At 38.9% G+C, this 17,227-nt stretch overlaps 1 protein-coding gene across 8 annotated transcripts in view; it reads right to left on the reverse strand.

The window, feature by feature from the left end:
- PUS10 (pseudouridine synthase 10) overlaps window positions 1-17,227 on the reverse strand; it is a 60,552-nt gene continuing 43,325 nt past the window's right edge. For all 8 annotated transcript variants that reach the window (XM_037047990.1, XM_037047986.1, XM_037047987.1 and 5 more), the window contains 8 exons: window positions 16,102-16,227; window positions 13,859-13,915; window positions 12,941-13,017; window positions 12,792-12,847; window positions 11,664-11,781; window positions 6,972-7,114; window positions 3,374-3,473; window positions 1-1,535 (listed from right to left, as the gene is read on the reverse strand). In XM_037047990.1, coding sequence (XP_036903885.1) covers window positions 1,497-1,535; window positions 3,374-3,473; window positions 6,972-7,114; window positions 11,664-11,781; window positions 12,792-12,847; window positions 12,941-13,017; window positions 13,859-13,915; window positions 16,102-16,227 — 716 coding nt within the window. In that variant the 3' untranslated portion in view covers window positions 1-1,496. The remainder of the gene's footprint in view (window positions 1,536-3,373; window positions 3,474-6,971; window positions 7,115-11,663; window positions 11,782-12,791; window positions 12,848-12,940; window positions 13,018-13,858; window positions 13,916-16,101; window positions 16,228-17,227) is intronic.

Genomic DNA, 17,227 nt, shown 5'->3' on the forward strand with positions numbered 1-17,227 from the left:
TTTTTATCAAAAGTTATTTTTATTATCTTTCTCATTTTATGGCATTGAAAATAGTGAAAATTGCTGTTATTCACATAATAAAATTTCATATCAAAACATTTTCCTGATTTCTGTAGTGAATAATACATCTTAGTATCTATGACTTGTGTTTAATGTAGAGAGGGAAACTGAGTAATCCAACACTATCCAAGGGACACATGCTCTAAAATAAGCTCAGACAGTTGGATCAGGCCGACAGAAATTACACTAAGTGTGAAATTTTAATGAGACTCCTTTCTGAAAGTTTTCTCTTAATGGCTCAGCCATTTTCTTCAGATTTTGCTTATTTAATGTTTTTCCTCTGCATAATACCAACTGATGATTAACTTACTAACAAATGGTAATCATATGAGATCATATGAAATCCACTTGGGCTGTTTTGGGGTAAGCTCCTTGATTTGGCATCTAAATTCTAAGTCAGTTCTCATGGTTACATGCATGTAAATGACATCCTCAACTGCTGCCTTCATCCAGTATGTGCTCAATAGTAAGGCTTATTAGAAAGGACCTACATAGACCAGGAAACTTAAGTTCTAGTCTTTAGATAGGAAAGCAACTAACAATTGTAGCTAAATCATTTAGCTTCTGTTCTTTGGTTTTCATGTTTATACAGTGGTGATGAGATGATACCCTATCCACCTGATGAGGATGTTTGAGGTTAGATAATATATTGAAGCACTCTGGAATAATATCAGCTTACCTTTGTTTGGCAATTTTGATTTTTCAAAAATCTTATCCCTGGCATTGAAGTTATTGAAGGCACTTGTGTCTCCTTATTCAAAAGATTTTTTAAAGTCTCTTACCATGGTAAGCCTTGATTCCTAAGGTTTTTACTTTCCTTCCCCAGGAAAGGTATTGACAATTTTAGATTGTCAAAATAGTAACTGGAAGTCATTAGCATTTGTGATAAATCACACCAAAAGTACCTCTATTGGTAATAGCTTGCTAGAAGCTTACTGGGAAAAACATTAATGGTGTCAGATTTGCATTTGATATCTTATTATAAGATACTATGCTGCATAAATATAGGTATAGATTAACATCATTAAAAAAATTTTAGAACATGATTTTAAAAGTGGTATTTCTCTTGTGAAGGGAAGTTTTGCTGGAGAGAAGTACAGCTTCTTAAGATTATCAGAGAATGCATCCTGTTTGTGTACCTCTTTGAATGAAAGAATTAAGATAGAGAATGGTTTCATTATTCATAGTTTTGGCTCATGGGGGGTGGGGAGGGAACAAGAAAAATCGTTAAGACATCCTTAGAACAATGTAACACACAATATACACATACTGTATGTGGATCCTGAGATGTTACAAGTTTAAAAATAAAGAGATCAACATGATCCAAATAGTTTCCAAGACACCGTTATGGTGAGTAAACAGCCATTTTACAGTGTATGCTGAATGGACGTCCACATCAAGCCATGAAAACCCTACTCTGCTTCCAAATTTGAAAGCTAGTCATCCAGAGCTGGGGGCCAGTCAACGTCTACAGACTAGAAGGAAGAAAACAAGTCATTAAAACATATTACTGTTCTAGGAAGCATTTGCTGATAATGCTGTATAAACTTAATACTTCTAATAGTACTATAACAGAAGAAATCACATTTGAAGAAAACAGCCAGAGAATACAATTTAACACTCTAAACCCAATTCTAGGCCTCGGGATTCTTGGGTCTGCAATCTGCTGCTGAACTTATCAAGTATTTGGTTACTCAGCTGGTTATTAATTGTGCCTTTTGACTGATAAGAGACTAGAGTACACTTATAATTTTTAATTAGCAGAAGTCGCCAAATTAAAAGCGAACATTCAGGTGGCAACACCAACATTCCCTCTGAAACCTCAGCAGCTTTCATTCTTCTGATCCTTTTTTTCCCCCCATATTTCTACCCACCCTGGTCCAGTTCTTCTAAAACAAAACCTAATGAAATTACAGTACCAGACTATTTTGTGCCATGTTCCAGGGCTTAGAAGTATTAAATTGCACCTCATCTTAACTACCCTGGAGGGCCTTATTTAGGAGAAAGTTTTCTAAAAATCCACTGTACCATGTTATTTGAGATGTAAAGTTAAAACTTGGATTTTTAAGTTGATTAGTGAGTCACCTCACATACCAGATTCAGAAAAATTTTATTATAAAAGCCCAAGTAACTATTGCATGTGTACGTGTGTACCCTTTAAAAATCCCAAGAAAATATTTTGTTTCAGAATATAGCCACATACCCAACACCCATATATAAGGTGATGGGTGGTTTCTCAAGCCCGAAAACTAAACCTTTTTGATGATAATCAGCATGGGTCACGCCCAGGGGAGGGCTGTAAGGTTGAAAAGGCTCCACAAGTGATTCTAATGGGAAATCAGAGCTGAGAACACTGGCCTGTGGCTCTGTCGTTCCCAAACAGTTCTAAGGGGTGAGGTAGACAAGTGCAACTCGGGTTTTCTTTAACAGAAAAGTGTCTTCATTTACATATATTCCCTCTGAGGAGGCCACCTGCAACCCTGAAGATGCTATCACCTGCTGAGCTGAGTACGATCGAATCTGAAAGCCCTCAAGAGAACTGCCGGTGAGGTAATAATGCTCCAGTGATCACTGAACTACCATAGCTGCTTTTACCCTAGGCAACTATACCCACTTTTTATAACGGGTCCAAGTTCCAAGTACAAAATATCGGCCTCTCCTAAAATTTGAGGGGTAGGGGTGGGGAGGGACTCTATTCCTAATGGGAGCACAACTCGGGGCTCAATACCTACTGATGCTCAAATGAGAAAAATATTTATGGAGAACTTCCTGAAAGATCCATTCGGTTTATTCCAATTACTTATGAAGTTAACCTTGTTCCACAGGTTAATTCAGATTATAAGAGTGGAGAATTTGGACCACATCCTAGGGGTCCACAGAACTGCTTTCATTAATAACCATTGGGTCATCACATTCCCTACCTATCTTGAACATACATTTCTGAGTAGGCTGCCTTATATTCTTTGTAAGACAAAATTGGTATGGGAATGAAGTACAGAGTCAAAGGACACAGGATGGGCACTAACAACTTTATTTCCATGTGTGTTTTAAGGGTTTAGATCTCATGCCATGTATAAAGAACAATTAATAAGTTATCTATATATTTGCAAGAATCATAAATAAGACCTTGTTTCTTTTTAAGATATAAAAATTCCAAGATAGACCCCTCCTGCAGTATAATGCTACTATAAGATTCTGACCATTTTCAAACACCTCTTAAGGTGAGTAGTACTATTTGGCTTAATGCCAAAAACTCATACTTTTTGAATTCAAGGTGCAAATGGGCATTTCCACAACAAAATAAATGGTTTACCTCAACGTCCAGCTCAAGAATGTCTGCAGTCACATCCATCAGAGAGCCAATGTTCGGCTTGGTTCTCCCAAAGTCTCCATGTACAAACTCTTTAATGTAGCTGGAGTTTGTTTAAGGAAAAAGAGCATAGCCACGCGGTACCAATTGTTTGGTGAGATTTGATAGGTGAAAGAGAAATAACAAAAGTAGAAATGTTACAAAAGAGAGGTTATTTCTGAGCCGTGACTTGTGACATATGTCTTAGAAAATAAGCTATGGCAAGTTGGTTCCTACCAGCCTGGCAGCCAACACCAGGACCTGGGACTTGTGTTTACATTACCTGAAACTTACCAAAAGTCATCATTTTCTTTTTTCTTTACCTCACCCCCCAAGTGCCAAGGATTGGGTATGGATTTTCAAAATAAACTGTAGAGAAATGCTATATTTACTGGGTATGCCAAAAAGTTCATTTGGCATTTTTCCATAAGATGGCTCTTAGCAGCGCTTACTTGTTTTTAACTTAATTTGATTGTGACAGCTGACATATCAGCATGTACTTAAAAAAATCAAAATTGGTGAATTTTTGTGCAGCCATTTTAATTTTGAACATGGAAGAAGATTCACAACACTTTTGGCATATTATGCTTTATTATTTCAAGGAAGGTAAAAATTCAACTGAAACACACAAAAAAAGATTTGTGCAGTGTATGGAAATGGTGCTGTGACTGATCGAACGTGTCCAAAGTGGTTTGTGAAGTTTCGTGCTGGAGATTTCTCTCTGGGTGATACTCCACAGGTGGGTAGACCAGTTGAAGTTGATAGTGATCCAATTGAGACATTAATTGAGAACGATCAATGTTCTACCACACAGGAGATAGCCAACATACTCAAAATATGCAAATCAACAAAGTTACAGGTGAAAATGAAAAATGTGTCTTTTATTTATGGAAAAAAAACTGAACAGACTTTTTGGCCAACCTAATGTATATATTACATGTTATATGATATATAACAATATATTGTTATATATAACAATATATACAACAATACTTATAACAATATAACAATATATTTTTAATCTCAGCTATTTTTTCTTTGCCACAACTTCCATTTTGACATCTTTCTAGTCCTATTTTTCAATAATTGCAGCCAGTACCTGCCAGATCATAGGTTTCCAGTCCTACCAAGTGACCTCAGTGACGGCTTTCCTTGTAACATGACCCAGTGACACCTGGCAACAGGATGGGAGGGGCAATAAGGCAGTTTCATCTGATGAAGGCCCTTCAGAAGGATCACTAGAGGACCTAAGTTCTAGTTGTTTGGCAAACATGGTTAGCAAGAGGATTAAGTAAATTCTCCTTTTTAAAGGGGCAACTTCGAGTTTTGCTCATAGGTCTTCAAATTGTGAAGTCAATGACTAATCCTGAAATCACTTATCAAAAAGATGATGTTAACATTCCTTACACAGGACTCTACTACAGCCTTGACAATCTTTATCTGAAAGATATTTTTGCCAACACTCAATAAAAGTTCATTCACCATTATGTTGTGGTCTATTAACCAGCACTTAGTATAAAAATGTAATAGAGCCCTGGCTGGTGTGGCTCAGTAGATTGTGAGAACCAGCCTGTGAACCAAAAGGTCGCTGGTTCGATTCCCAGTCAGAGTACATGCCTGGGTTGTGGGACAGGGGCATGTGAGAGGAAACCAACTGATATTTTTCTTGCACACCAATGTTTCCCTTTCCTCCCTCTCTCACTCTCTGAAAATAAATAAAATCTAGAAAAAAAATTAATACAATTTGAATAGGAAAAATGTTCTCAGATGATGAATTAAAAGACACCATCATATTCTGATATATCCTCACTTTCTGAAAATTTATTCACTCTACTTTCAGCAAATGTTTTGATTCAAGCATGTAATTATCTAGTAACTGTCTTCTTTACTAAACTCATAATTACTTAACAACCATCATTCTTTTTTTCTCACTTTTTTTAGATAATGCTACTTCTGAGTAGCAATGATGAGGGGAGATGACCAAAAAGCCCCCAAAAAACCAATGATAAGGTCCAGAATGGTTCTTAATCATACCAAGAGGGATGAGTGTAAGTGAAATGAACTAGTTCAGTGCACTGAGCAATGTATGTGAAAAATTCACATACTTCTGTGTATAACCACATAGTATCTACAGCTTTCCCCAATGGCCTCTCTTGACTAATGCCTTAAGTTACATATATAGTTTACATGGCTGGTTGTAACAATATTTTAATGAGATTGAAAAGATAACAGCTTCTCCAAAATACCACTGCATTGCTCCCTAGTATACCAAAACTAAAGCTGGGATAAGCTAAAAAGAATTTTTTTAAAAAATCTGTAATTTCTTTGAAATCCCATCCACATTCCATCTATAATAGGCAGATTGCTCCAAATAACAAAGATACAAAGACCTGCCCACTGAAGTCTAAGTAAACCATCCCTTATTCCAAATGGTAAAAATTTGGGAGATTTTAGAAGTTACCTATACCCGTTTTCAAGGGGGGAAATCCTGGTCCCCCCTGGGCTGGGCCAGCGGCAACAGAGAGGTGAGGAGGTTGGTGGGGAAGGAAAGGCAGACTAATCACACAGAGTGAGAATGCTCTCTGATAATTAAAACTTGACATGTTTCCCCCTTATATCCATAGTATATCATTAGTTTTATACTAGTTAGAAGGCATTTTGTCACTTCATGCTATTGGTTCACAAAAAATATGAAACCAACAAACAAATAAAAACTAGAAGCAACTTTGAAAAGCACAGTAAAGCTAAGACTACACCAGCTCTCTATTATTTTAACCAGCAACTCAGACTTGATACAGCAGCGTGCGAGGCAGAGTGAGTAGGTTATCAACAAGTGAGCAGCCTTGGCCTATTTTCTCGTTATGAACCAGTGGCCAAATAAAGATCATTATGTAAAAGCAGGGCCACTCCTATCTGCTATCAGTGTTTAATCATCTTTGGCAAATGCTCAGAAAAGTTGAAAGGACTCAACGGTAGTCATGAATATGTGACTGGCAAAATGTAAACAGACAGCCCTGACTAGGCTGCCCAGTTGGTTGCAGCATCATCTGTGTACCAAAAGGTAGTGGGTTCAATTCCCAGTCAGGGCACATACCTGGGTTGTGGGTTCAATCCCTGGTCAGGGCGCATACAGGAAGCAACTGATAGATGTTTCTCTCTTACACCAATGTTTCTCTCTACTTTCCTTTCTAAAATCAAGAAAAACAACAACAACAAAATATCCTCAAGTGAGGATTTTTAAAAAATGTGTAAAGACAGCAAATGAATCAATCAAAAGTGTCTCCCGAGTACTTACTATGGGTTCAGCATTGTATAAGACACTCGATATTTTAAAGATCACATTGAACTGACAGCTGTCTCATGGTTTAAAATGTCATTTTGAAAAATACAAATTTAATGGAGAAAAAACCAATCAAGCCCCCCCCCCCCAATATTCTCCAACTTAATTCTTTCCCTACTACCCTCCTAGATCAAGTTGAGCGTATTTTTTTTTTTAGAGTAGCATGAACTCCTCCAGAAGGGTTCTGGTTGGATTCCTGCCGTGTGGAAGCTGAAAGGATACGTTCCAGCCTGCGTCTTCAGGTAGAGGCGGAAATGGTGCTCATCTACATAGCATGTCTCCATGGAGTGAATGATACGAGCTCGTACAGCCAGGGGCCTCCGGTGAAGGACCCGGAGAGGCGTTTTCTGGTCAATCTTTAAGTCCTAGAGGAGGAGACGATACACAACTACACAGTCAACTCTGCTGCCCACTGAAGCTCGTCTTGGCACCTCCTTTGTCACCGTGGCTCACCACAGATGTTTTCTTCCGAGAACCCTGCTGTCAGGGTACAAACTAGTACCCTAAGGTTCACACTCTGTGGGCTTCTCATAACCTAGCCCATAATTACTTATTTTCTGGGCCCCAGCACACACCATTCAAAAAGGCTTTGAGGGAAATAAATGTTCTCCAAAGTCTCCTTTGCTCTAATATTTAACAAATTGATTAGGACCCTGGAGTTCTATTCCACCCTCTGCTTTCACAGCTCTTCTAAAAGACATATTCTTTCAGGTGTTTTTCTAACCCAATGAAATAACCTAGTGAAGGGGATTTGGGGGAGCAGTCAGAAATAGGTTTTGGACAGTGGAGCATTAGTGGTGTCATTTGTGTGCATAGGCAGTGTGCATGTTTTAGGGAGAACTATATACCTACTCGCAGGGTTATTTTTTTGGTTACATGAAAGGATGTATCTGGAAAATTAGCAATTGCATCACAGCTTTAGGGTAGTATTTCAATATAATAATTACAAGTAAGTGTGTGCAATAAAACAGGACCTTTCAATATTTGTTAGCCCTGTTCAAGTTACTTGAGAATAATAATATTGCATGTCTTTTTACAATTCTGAATTTTTCAAAAAGATTTTATTTATTTTATCTTTTTTAGAGGAGAAGGGAAGGAGAGAGGGAGAGAAACATCAATGTATGGTTGCCTCTTGTGCGTCCCCTGCTGGGAACTGGCCTGCAACCCAGGCATGTGCCCTGACTGGGAATGGAACTGCGATCCTTTGGTTCACAGGCCCGCGCTCAGTCCACTGAGCTACACCAGCCAGGGCTATAATTCTGAATTTTTTACAGGCACAGGTTTGTTTTTCTCACAGAGACTTCCTTTTATGTCACAAGATATAAATTAAGAAATAGAGGTCAGTGTTGTAAAAGGCAAACTAATTTTAAGTTTTAAAAAATAGATATTGGGTATAACCAGAAATGTAGCTTCCTAAGAATTTTAGATGCTCTGCAATTCTTGTCGGAACAACTCCTTTCTAATTTACACGATCGGTGAGCGCCTGAAGCTGTATTAAGAAAGATTTCCATCTGGCCTTCCCTCTACCAAGTTCTCTACTGAGAGAGAAAGAACAAGTTCTGACAACAGTGCACTTGAAATGCTGTGACTGCGTTTTACCAGAGCAGTGAGTCAACGGCCCCTCCTAACTCACAGGGAGTTTTTGCTATTTTAATTTTATTTTTTTTCCAATTATAGCTGACATTGAATATTATGTTAGTGTTGGCCATACAGCATAGTGTGCAGACATATAACTTGTGAATTGACCCCCCAATAAGTCTACTACCCACTTGGCACCACACATCATTGACTATATTCCCCTACACTGTTGTTCACATCCCTGTGACTAACTCATGGTCTTTATGATTCCATGAGTCCTCAATTTTAATAGCGCTTTGTTTTGATGAGATTAACTCTCTTCATAAGGTTTTCTCTGGCCAATGAAAGCAAAAGAAGGACAAGGCTGAACTTTTAAGGAGCCTATAGAGATCAGGCCTGTGCTTCAGAGTACAGAATCGGCTGGCCTTCAAATGGGTGGCTGCCCAAAGAGTGCTCATCTCCCGTTTCCTTTACGTCCAGTCACTCCCAGAACCTTGGCCATGAGCCAGTCAAAGGAAGTACTGACTGAGCTGGCAGACCCACCACTGCTTCTAAAATAACACTCAGGTCAGCATGCTCGTGTGTCTTTTTGGTCCAGTTGATTTTAGCAGGCAAAAAGAAACCAACTCATCCACTCTGACACTGCACTCTGATGTTCCCATACTGCTGGATTTTCAGAAACACATATAAACACACACGGATGATTGTTTTCCCCCTGGAAGTGGGCTGCCCTTAGAGAGAAGAGTAATAAATTTGAAGTGACTTGCTCTCAGAATGGGGCATGCCTCAGTTATATATGTATACTTTACCAGTGGGAATATTTAAAAACTGTTTTAACCCTTATACCTAAAAAAAATTATCAGAAGTCAAGTAGCATCTAGTCTCACCCGTCCACCTGGGATGTGGACCATTAAAATAAACCCTTTTAGGCCCTGGCTGGCATAGCTCAGTGGATTGAGCACAGGCCTGCGAACCAGATGATCATGGTTCGATTCCCAGTCAGGGCACATGCCTGGGTTGCAGGCCAGTTCCCAGCAGGGGATGCACGAGAAGCAACCATACATTGATATTTATCTCCCTCTCTCCTTCCCTTCCCCTCTAAAGGTAAATAAATAAAATCTTAAAAAAATAAAAAATAAACCCTTTTACTACTTAGAATGTACCTATAAAACTCATCTTTCAGTACTGTTTCTGAATTAGCCCTACAGCTATCCTCAAACTCTGAATCTATTTTTTAAATGAGTTTATTTTCCCCAAACCATTCTGAATGACTTATACATATGTGATAAAATAGAGGCTTAAAAATTTGTTTTGCAATCTTAAAAATATCTATCTATAGTATAACTATAATCCTAAAGGCCCTAGATAATAGGGCCCAAAGCCAAAAGGCCTCAGACACAGAATCACAGAATGGGAGGGCCACAGGGGATGCTCACGGGGTGTCCAACCCACAGCCTGCGGGCCGGCCGCATGCAGCCCAGGATGGCTATGAGTGTGGCCCAATACAAAATCGTAAATTTACTTGGAACCTTTTCTTTGCTCATCAGTTTTTGTTAGTGTTCGTGTATTTAATGTGTGGCCCAAGACAACTCTTCTTTCAGTGTGGCTCAGAGTGGCTCAGAGATGCCAAAAGGCCGGACGCCTCCGCTAGTTCACCCTTGTTTTATAGATGAACTTCTATTAGCAGGTGTATGTTTTCACCAAACCACTTCCACTCTAAACATTATTCTGCACTTCACTTTTTTTTTCATAATGTCATGGGTGTTCCTGCAAAGCACAGATGTAGACCTACCTTTATCCTTTTTCTATTTCAGGTTTTTTAAACAGTTGTTATCATATCACAACTTGTACTACCATTTCCTCATTAAAGGAAATTCATTTTGTTTCCAGTCTACTGAATGTATGCAACCAGCCTTCTCCTCTGCTCCAACCAACAGATGTTACTGATCGCAGAGGAATAAAGTGATGGTTTTATTGCTACTTTGATATGGAGGTGGAACACCTTCTCAGATGATCTTGGCCGTCTGAAGTTGCTCTTTTTTCAGCTGTTTGTTCATATCCTTTTTCCATTTTTCTCTATTGGGCGTTTGTATTTTTCAAAAGTATAAATCCTATGTCTGGTATCTTTTGCCAACTTGTTTTCTACATAGTCATACATACGTGTACACATACACACACCTGTGTGGATGTGGTTAAGTCACAATGTATCATCCTCTACACTTACAGCTTGTTCTTTTCCTTTCACCGTTTTTCAGGAACATTTTCCACTTTGTCAATAAATATTCATCTACCACATAATTTCTAACTGCCTGGTGATAGTAGTCCACCATACAGATGAGCCATAAGATTCAACGAATCCCCACTGGTAGGTCATCCTGATTATTACAAAATATTTCCCACTTAAATAATGTTCTGATAACTATATATGAACATCTTTGTGCCCATTTAGGCTCATTCCTTGCATCTGAAAATAAATTATAGGAAAAGGTGGGGGGCATATGGGAAGAAATATTCAAACAAGCAGACCCTCTCTAATGACATGTTCGTGTGAAGGAAAACCTAGCATGTGCCAAGAAAACTTGTGCTCTACACATTATCCTGTTTTATTTATCTATAACAGGATTTATGTATGGACTTACTCTTAGCATCAACTCTATTATATAAGTCCTGGTTTTTATTTCTTTTGCATAGAGGGCCAAATACAATAGCAGCATTGCCAAGTATTTTCTGTGTGTCAGGTACTGCTGTAAGTGATTTATGTGACTAAACTCATTTAATTCTTCTACTTTTATAGATTTAGAAATTGAAGAGGCTAAGTCACTTGTCCAAAGTCACACAATTAAGAAATACAAATACAGGATTCACACCCTAGCCACCCGTCCTCAGAGGCAGGCTCTTAATCACTATAACACTACCTCTCAGATGACCCTGACCCAAAGTAGTTCAGTTGATTGGGCATCATCACGTAAAGCAAAAGGTTGCCAGTTCTATTTCTGGTCAGGGCACATGCCTAGGTTGCAGGTTCAGTCCCCATTGGGGCCCGGTCAGGGAAACACAGGAGAGACAACTGCTTGATGTTTCTCTCCCTCTCTTTCTCCCACCTTTCCCCTCTGTCTAAAAACAAATAAAATCTTTTTAAAAAAAGACTGCCTCTCAGACTGGGTAGATGAATTGCCCACCCATTCAACTAGTAAACGGCAGAGCCAGGATTTAAAAACAGGTCTCGTGGTCCCCAATACCCATGTTCTATGACTTGCTGGTAATAAACCAGGCAACAAAGGACTCTTTTGTAGGCAGCAGAAAAATAAAATAAAAAGAATTAGGGTACACAACTACCTTTATGTCATTTAGGAATTCAATGTCTTTCTTCTGTATTGCTTTATCTGTCCATATTAAGGCACTATAGGTCTTGGTCTTTTCTTCTTCCCCTTCTTTCATATGTCCTATTGCTTCTCTAAACAAAACAATAAAACAAAGTTTGTCTGAATAAAATACACACAAGCCTTGCCCCCAATTTCCCTTTCTTTCAAAATGGCTCTATTGAGGTACAGTTCACATACAATTCCCCTCCTGTTGGAACTGTACATTCCCGTAACTTTTCGTGTGTTCGCAGAGTTGTGCAGCTACTACCAGCATCTCACTTTAGAATACTGTCATCACCCCGAAGAGAAACTCCACACCCTGCACAGTCACTGCCCACCCCGTTTCCCTGGCCCTTGGCAAGCATTAATTGACTCTGTCTCTGCAGATTCCCCTACTCTGGACATGTCATGTAACATGGAATCATCCAATATGTGGTGTGTGGTGACTGACTTCTTTTACTTCATAATGTTTTCAAGGTTCATCATATTGTAGCGTGTATTGGTACTTCATTCCTTTATTTTTCCTTCACGCCTCTGTATTACTGAATAGTATTCCATTGCATTGTGGATATACATTTCGTTTATCCACGGACTTTTTTTGCTACTATGAATCACACAACCATGAACATCCGGTTCGATTTTTTGTGCAGATGTACATTTTCATTTATCTTGGGTATATATCTAGAAGTAGAATTGCTGGGTCATACGTTAACCCTTGGAGAGGCTTCCAAACTGTTTTCCAAACTGGCCGCACTTACAACCCACAGCAATGTAGGAAGGTTCCCATTTCCCCACTTTCTTGCTAACATTTACTCTTTTCCACCTTTTTGATTATAGCCATCGTAGTGAGTGTGAAGTTAGATCTTGTGGTTTTTATTTGCATTTCCCTAATGGTATTGAGCATTTCAGATGTATTCATTGGTTTATTCCTATATCTTCTTTGGAGACATGTCTATTTATCCGTCTCCCTATTATTAATTGGTTGTTCTCTAATTGAGTTGTAAGAGTTCTTGATATATTCTGGATATAATTCCCTTAACAGATACATGATCTACAACTGACACTTCCCTTTTGATACTATCTCCAGCGAGCCTACCCTTACCTTGTGACAACCTGCAAGTCACGGACTTGGATTTTGTTAGACGACTTATTAATTTTCTGTAGTAGCAGAAAAAGAAAAACAATTAGTAACTCTCAGTCAGTTACAGAGCTGCAGAAACAGGACGATTTCCATGTCATGAAGTGGTTTACCTGCTGAAGTTCCTTAATTTCTTGTGAAGTGAAATGTACTCTATGAGGATTCACCAGCTCAATTGCAAAGGGCCTTCCTGGCAGCACACACCCCGCCGTGAAACAGAAACGTGTTGATGGAGTTAACATTCGGGCTAATGCAAGAGGGTTAGGAGGTGTGAAAAAACGAGTTGAGCTCTAGAGGATTGAAAGTTTAGCTACATCTGGGGGAGGGAAGGATGTGTGAAAAGAATCAAGGGACTTTCTGGGGGCAGCTAGACTCCAGTACAGGCAATATGTGAAAGTGACTGTTTTCCCAAAGGTCCATGAACAAGCCTGTGTTAATTACAAAGTAAAAATCTAAACAACCGCTAATTGACTTGGTTACTCTAGTGAAATGTTGTCACATGCAGTGATGCCCAGGTGTAGCAAGTTGAAATCCATCCTCCTAGCCTAATCCACTAGTGAAACAGAAAAGCTGTGATTCTATGAGAGGGAGGGACTATAAATCTCAACAGCTCAGGATTAACTCTCATTTTTCTTGTAATGCAACACTGTAAAATGAGAGAAATGAGGGCTAAAAGAGCAAATCACTTTTTAAAATGAAGATGTGCATTTTAAAAACTGTACTGGTCCAGCTGAAATGTTATTAAATGGAACCGTTAATCAGATTTTTGGAAAACATCAGGCACTTCCTTGTTAATGTACGTAAGTCCCTTGTAACTTACAGGCATGCAGTAAAAATGGCCTCTGAAGAAATGATCCCTACAAAACATACAATCATATAATTTATAGAGGTAGCTCCATAGTCCACAAAGCTTTCTCACTTAGAGAGTAGCTCTGAGCTCTGCCTGCTTTGGTTTTGAGGAAGTGACTAGAGTCTGAAAGGATGACAATCTGAGAGTTAGTTCTACTCAAGTGATGCTGTTGCAACCTTACCATTTCCTAATGTTCTCACATCAACATCTTCTCTTCCAGAGGATGAAAAATTAAAACCTTTGGAAAGGAGATAATGAAAAAGAATCAGAGAAATATTACTTCTTAGATTTTCATTCCCTCCCTTTGATAGAAACCCAATTTGTCTTGAACACTTTACAGGAGAATCCCAAAGGATAGTCATCATTCCACCTCTAATTCCAATCTCTCCTAAAAACAGCATTAATCATAATAAACACCATTTACTGAACACTTATTTTATGCCAGGCACTGAGTTAAAATTTTTCATACATTATTTCATTTAATTATACCTGGTAACATAGGCTTAAAAAAAAAGCTTCTGAAAGGTTAAGAAGTTTTGACCAGTATTTTAACCTCTGTGTCTGAGAGATTGCTTATCTCCATTTCATTTAGCTTTTTCTGGAGTTTTAATCTGTTCTCTCATTTGGGTCATGTTTCTTTGTCTCCTCATTTTGGCAGCCTCCCTGTGTTTTTTTCTATGTATTAGATAGAGCTGCTTTGACTCTGTGTCTTGGTAGCCTGGCCTAATGTAACAGGTGTCCTGTAGGGTCCAGTGGCACAGCCTCCCCTATAACCCAAGCTGGGTACTCGAGGTGTGCCCTTTGTGTGGGCTGAGTACACCCTACTCTTGTAGTTGAGCCTTGATTGCTGTTGGCCGATCAATGGGAGGGATTTACTCAGGCCAGTCAGCTGTAAGGCTTGGCTGTGATAACTGTCCTCCACGGAGGATCAGCTGTGCAGGGGCAATTGGTGGTGCTCCACCGTAGTCTTGTGGCTGTCCACTGAGTGTGCTACTTCAGGAAGACAGTAGCACTCTCTTCCTGAAAGATAGTAATGGTGAAACATACAGCTGTTTCAGAGGCCCCCAGTAGCCCTATCCATCGTGGGGGCTTCCTTGGGAGCCAAATAGTCAGAACTGAAAGGTTCTTGAGTCTTCTTACCGAAAGGGAATAAGGTGGCCCCAAAGAGAGTTTGAAAGACTTCTTAGGCCAAAGCTTTATTTTCACTTATTCATAACTTGGATGAGTCTTATAAAATAACCAGATTAAGTAGATAAAAGCTCATGGCAATAGCCTAGAGTCTACTGCTAAGATTTTGGAAAATACTAAGTTGCGAGGTCAATTTCTTCTTCATTCAGTAAACAATTCTTAAAGACCCTTAAAAAGAGGGCCACTCTGCCCCGCCCTGCATGGCTCAGTTGGTTGAACATCATCCTGCAAAGCAAAAGGTCACCTGTCCCAGTCAGGGCACATGCCTGAGTAGTGGCCCAGTCCCTAGTTGAGGTGTGCATGAGAGGCAACCAATCAATAGATGTTTCTCTCCCTCTCTTTGTCCCTCCTTTCCCTTTTCTCTAAAAATAAATAAAATTTTTATTTAAAAAAAAGAGGGCCAAGGGGCAGCCACATCTCATCTCAGTCACCTGCTTGCCGTTCCTACAGCAAGCCTGTCTTAAGGTTTTTCAGAGAAGGAAGGGTGTCTAGTTGATCCCTCAAAAAATGGTATTCTAATTATTCTAAGAAACCCGTTTCAAGGGTGATTTATATATTCACTGCCTACAGCTTTTCCTGAAGTACAACATGATTTCCTGTGGTTGAAATACTAGCCCGTTTCCTCTAGCTTAATCCTAGGTGAAATCATGTGGCTTTATGCTGCCTTTGACTTAACAGGCCAATTGAGACAAAGAAAATACAAACCTGACAGGATCGGACTCATCCCACAAACCTGGGCTCATTAATATCTATGAAATTAAAACACAACACAACTCCCATTAAGTCTTTGTAAAATGGTAGCTGTTGGTTTCTTTTCTCTGGGCTTTGAACTTCATCTGAGGCCATTTTAGTGGCTATGATGGAAGCCAGGCATTTGCCAAGCACTAAATGTGCAAGCTATACTTTAATTTCCTCATATTCCCTAAAAAGAGGTCAAGGCAGAGGTGTCCCAAGGTCAGAGCTCAAGTGCATTCACTTAAAGTAGTTTCAATTGTTTTGAGTTTCCCCAGGAAAGAACAATCATTCTGAAAAAGGAAAGAAATCCTTGTGTACCTCGGCTCAAACCCAGCTGAGGTCAGAGAAGCTCAAACACAGCCATCCCTATTACGGGAAAAAGCCAGGCAAGGGGCCCAGACTTGGTGGTGGTTTACAAAATGCAGAAATCTTCCCTGCCACTTCCAACAAATCTATTCGTCAATGACAATGCATTTAAAACATGAATAATTTAATACTCACTCTCTGCTTTGAATACTGTCAAAAGATGATCTGAAATTAATTCTTCCACTGAAGATTCCAGCTTCCTTTCTCCGTCAATTATCCAAGGAGTTTGTGGTAGATTCCTGGAGTATTTATTATACCTCCCTGCCAGAGACATATAAGGCAGGCTGGATGAAATGATGTAACACAATGGGATAAAAAGAAAAGCAACAACTATTTACTGAGTGCCAGTATCCTATGACATTAACAAGGCTTAGCTTTCAAATGACTTATGATCTAATTTGGGGAGCCAACACATAGACATATACATAACTATGTGATAATATTTAAGGTAACAATAGAAGAGATGACTAAAGACATGATATGAATCATTAAATGAGTTCTAAAGGAATCCTCAATATATTTATTAATCTGACTGGATGACTGAATAAGTTATAATACTACAGAGCACACCAAGGATAATGTTTTTGAAAAGAGCAACTACTGCCTTTACACCTGATTAATAATACTTTCAGTGTAATAGTCATCAGTGATAATGTATTCCAAAGAGTTCAAATACAGAAAATTTTGAAGTTTTGCAATTTAAAAGAAAACACTCTAACAGAATATGACTAATTGCTTTATGAATAAAGCCACCCTAAGGCTTTCATTACCCTGTTTCATTCAACAGTCAAAACTAAAGATAAATTTCATTTCAGCTATTACTATAAAACAGCTAAAACTTTCAAAACAAAACTGTCCGCTAGATAACCCCTTGGGAAAGTCAATACAACAGTTTTGTGTTTTTTTTTTCAGGCAGAAGCCAGTGTTTAGTCATTTTGCAGATAATAAAATTATGTTTTCAAGTTCACTTTCATGTTATATTAAAAAAATTCTCTCCAAGGCTGTGTTTCTCCTGATGCATTTTGGGTCTCAACATCTACCCATATTTCCATTTGGCCATCTCTGATGAAAACTATAAAACCTAGGAAGTGTCACTTCCCTTTGGCATGGCATTTTAAATAACAGATCTCCTGAGTGGCCATTAAGACTGTCACACAATCTAAAATAAGCCTGGCTCTCAGTTCTAGTTCTCAAAGAGTTAACTAACCAGAACCTAATAACAACAATAAGAAGAAAAGAGAGGATGAGTCAGTTGAATTTT

This window comes from Sturnira hondurensis, unplaced genomic scaffold, assembly GCF_014824575.4.
Source record: "Sturnira hondurensis isolate 20B ecotype Veracruz unplaced genomic scaffold, ASM1482457v3 Scaffold0006413, whole genome shotgun sequence".
Taxonomy (NCBI): Eukaryota; Metazoa; Chordata; class Mammalia; order Chiroptera; family Phyllostomidae; genus Sturnira; species Sturnira hondurensis.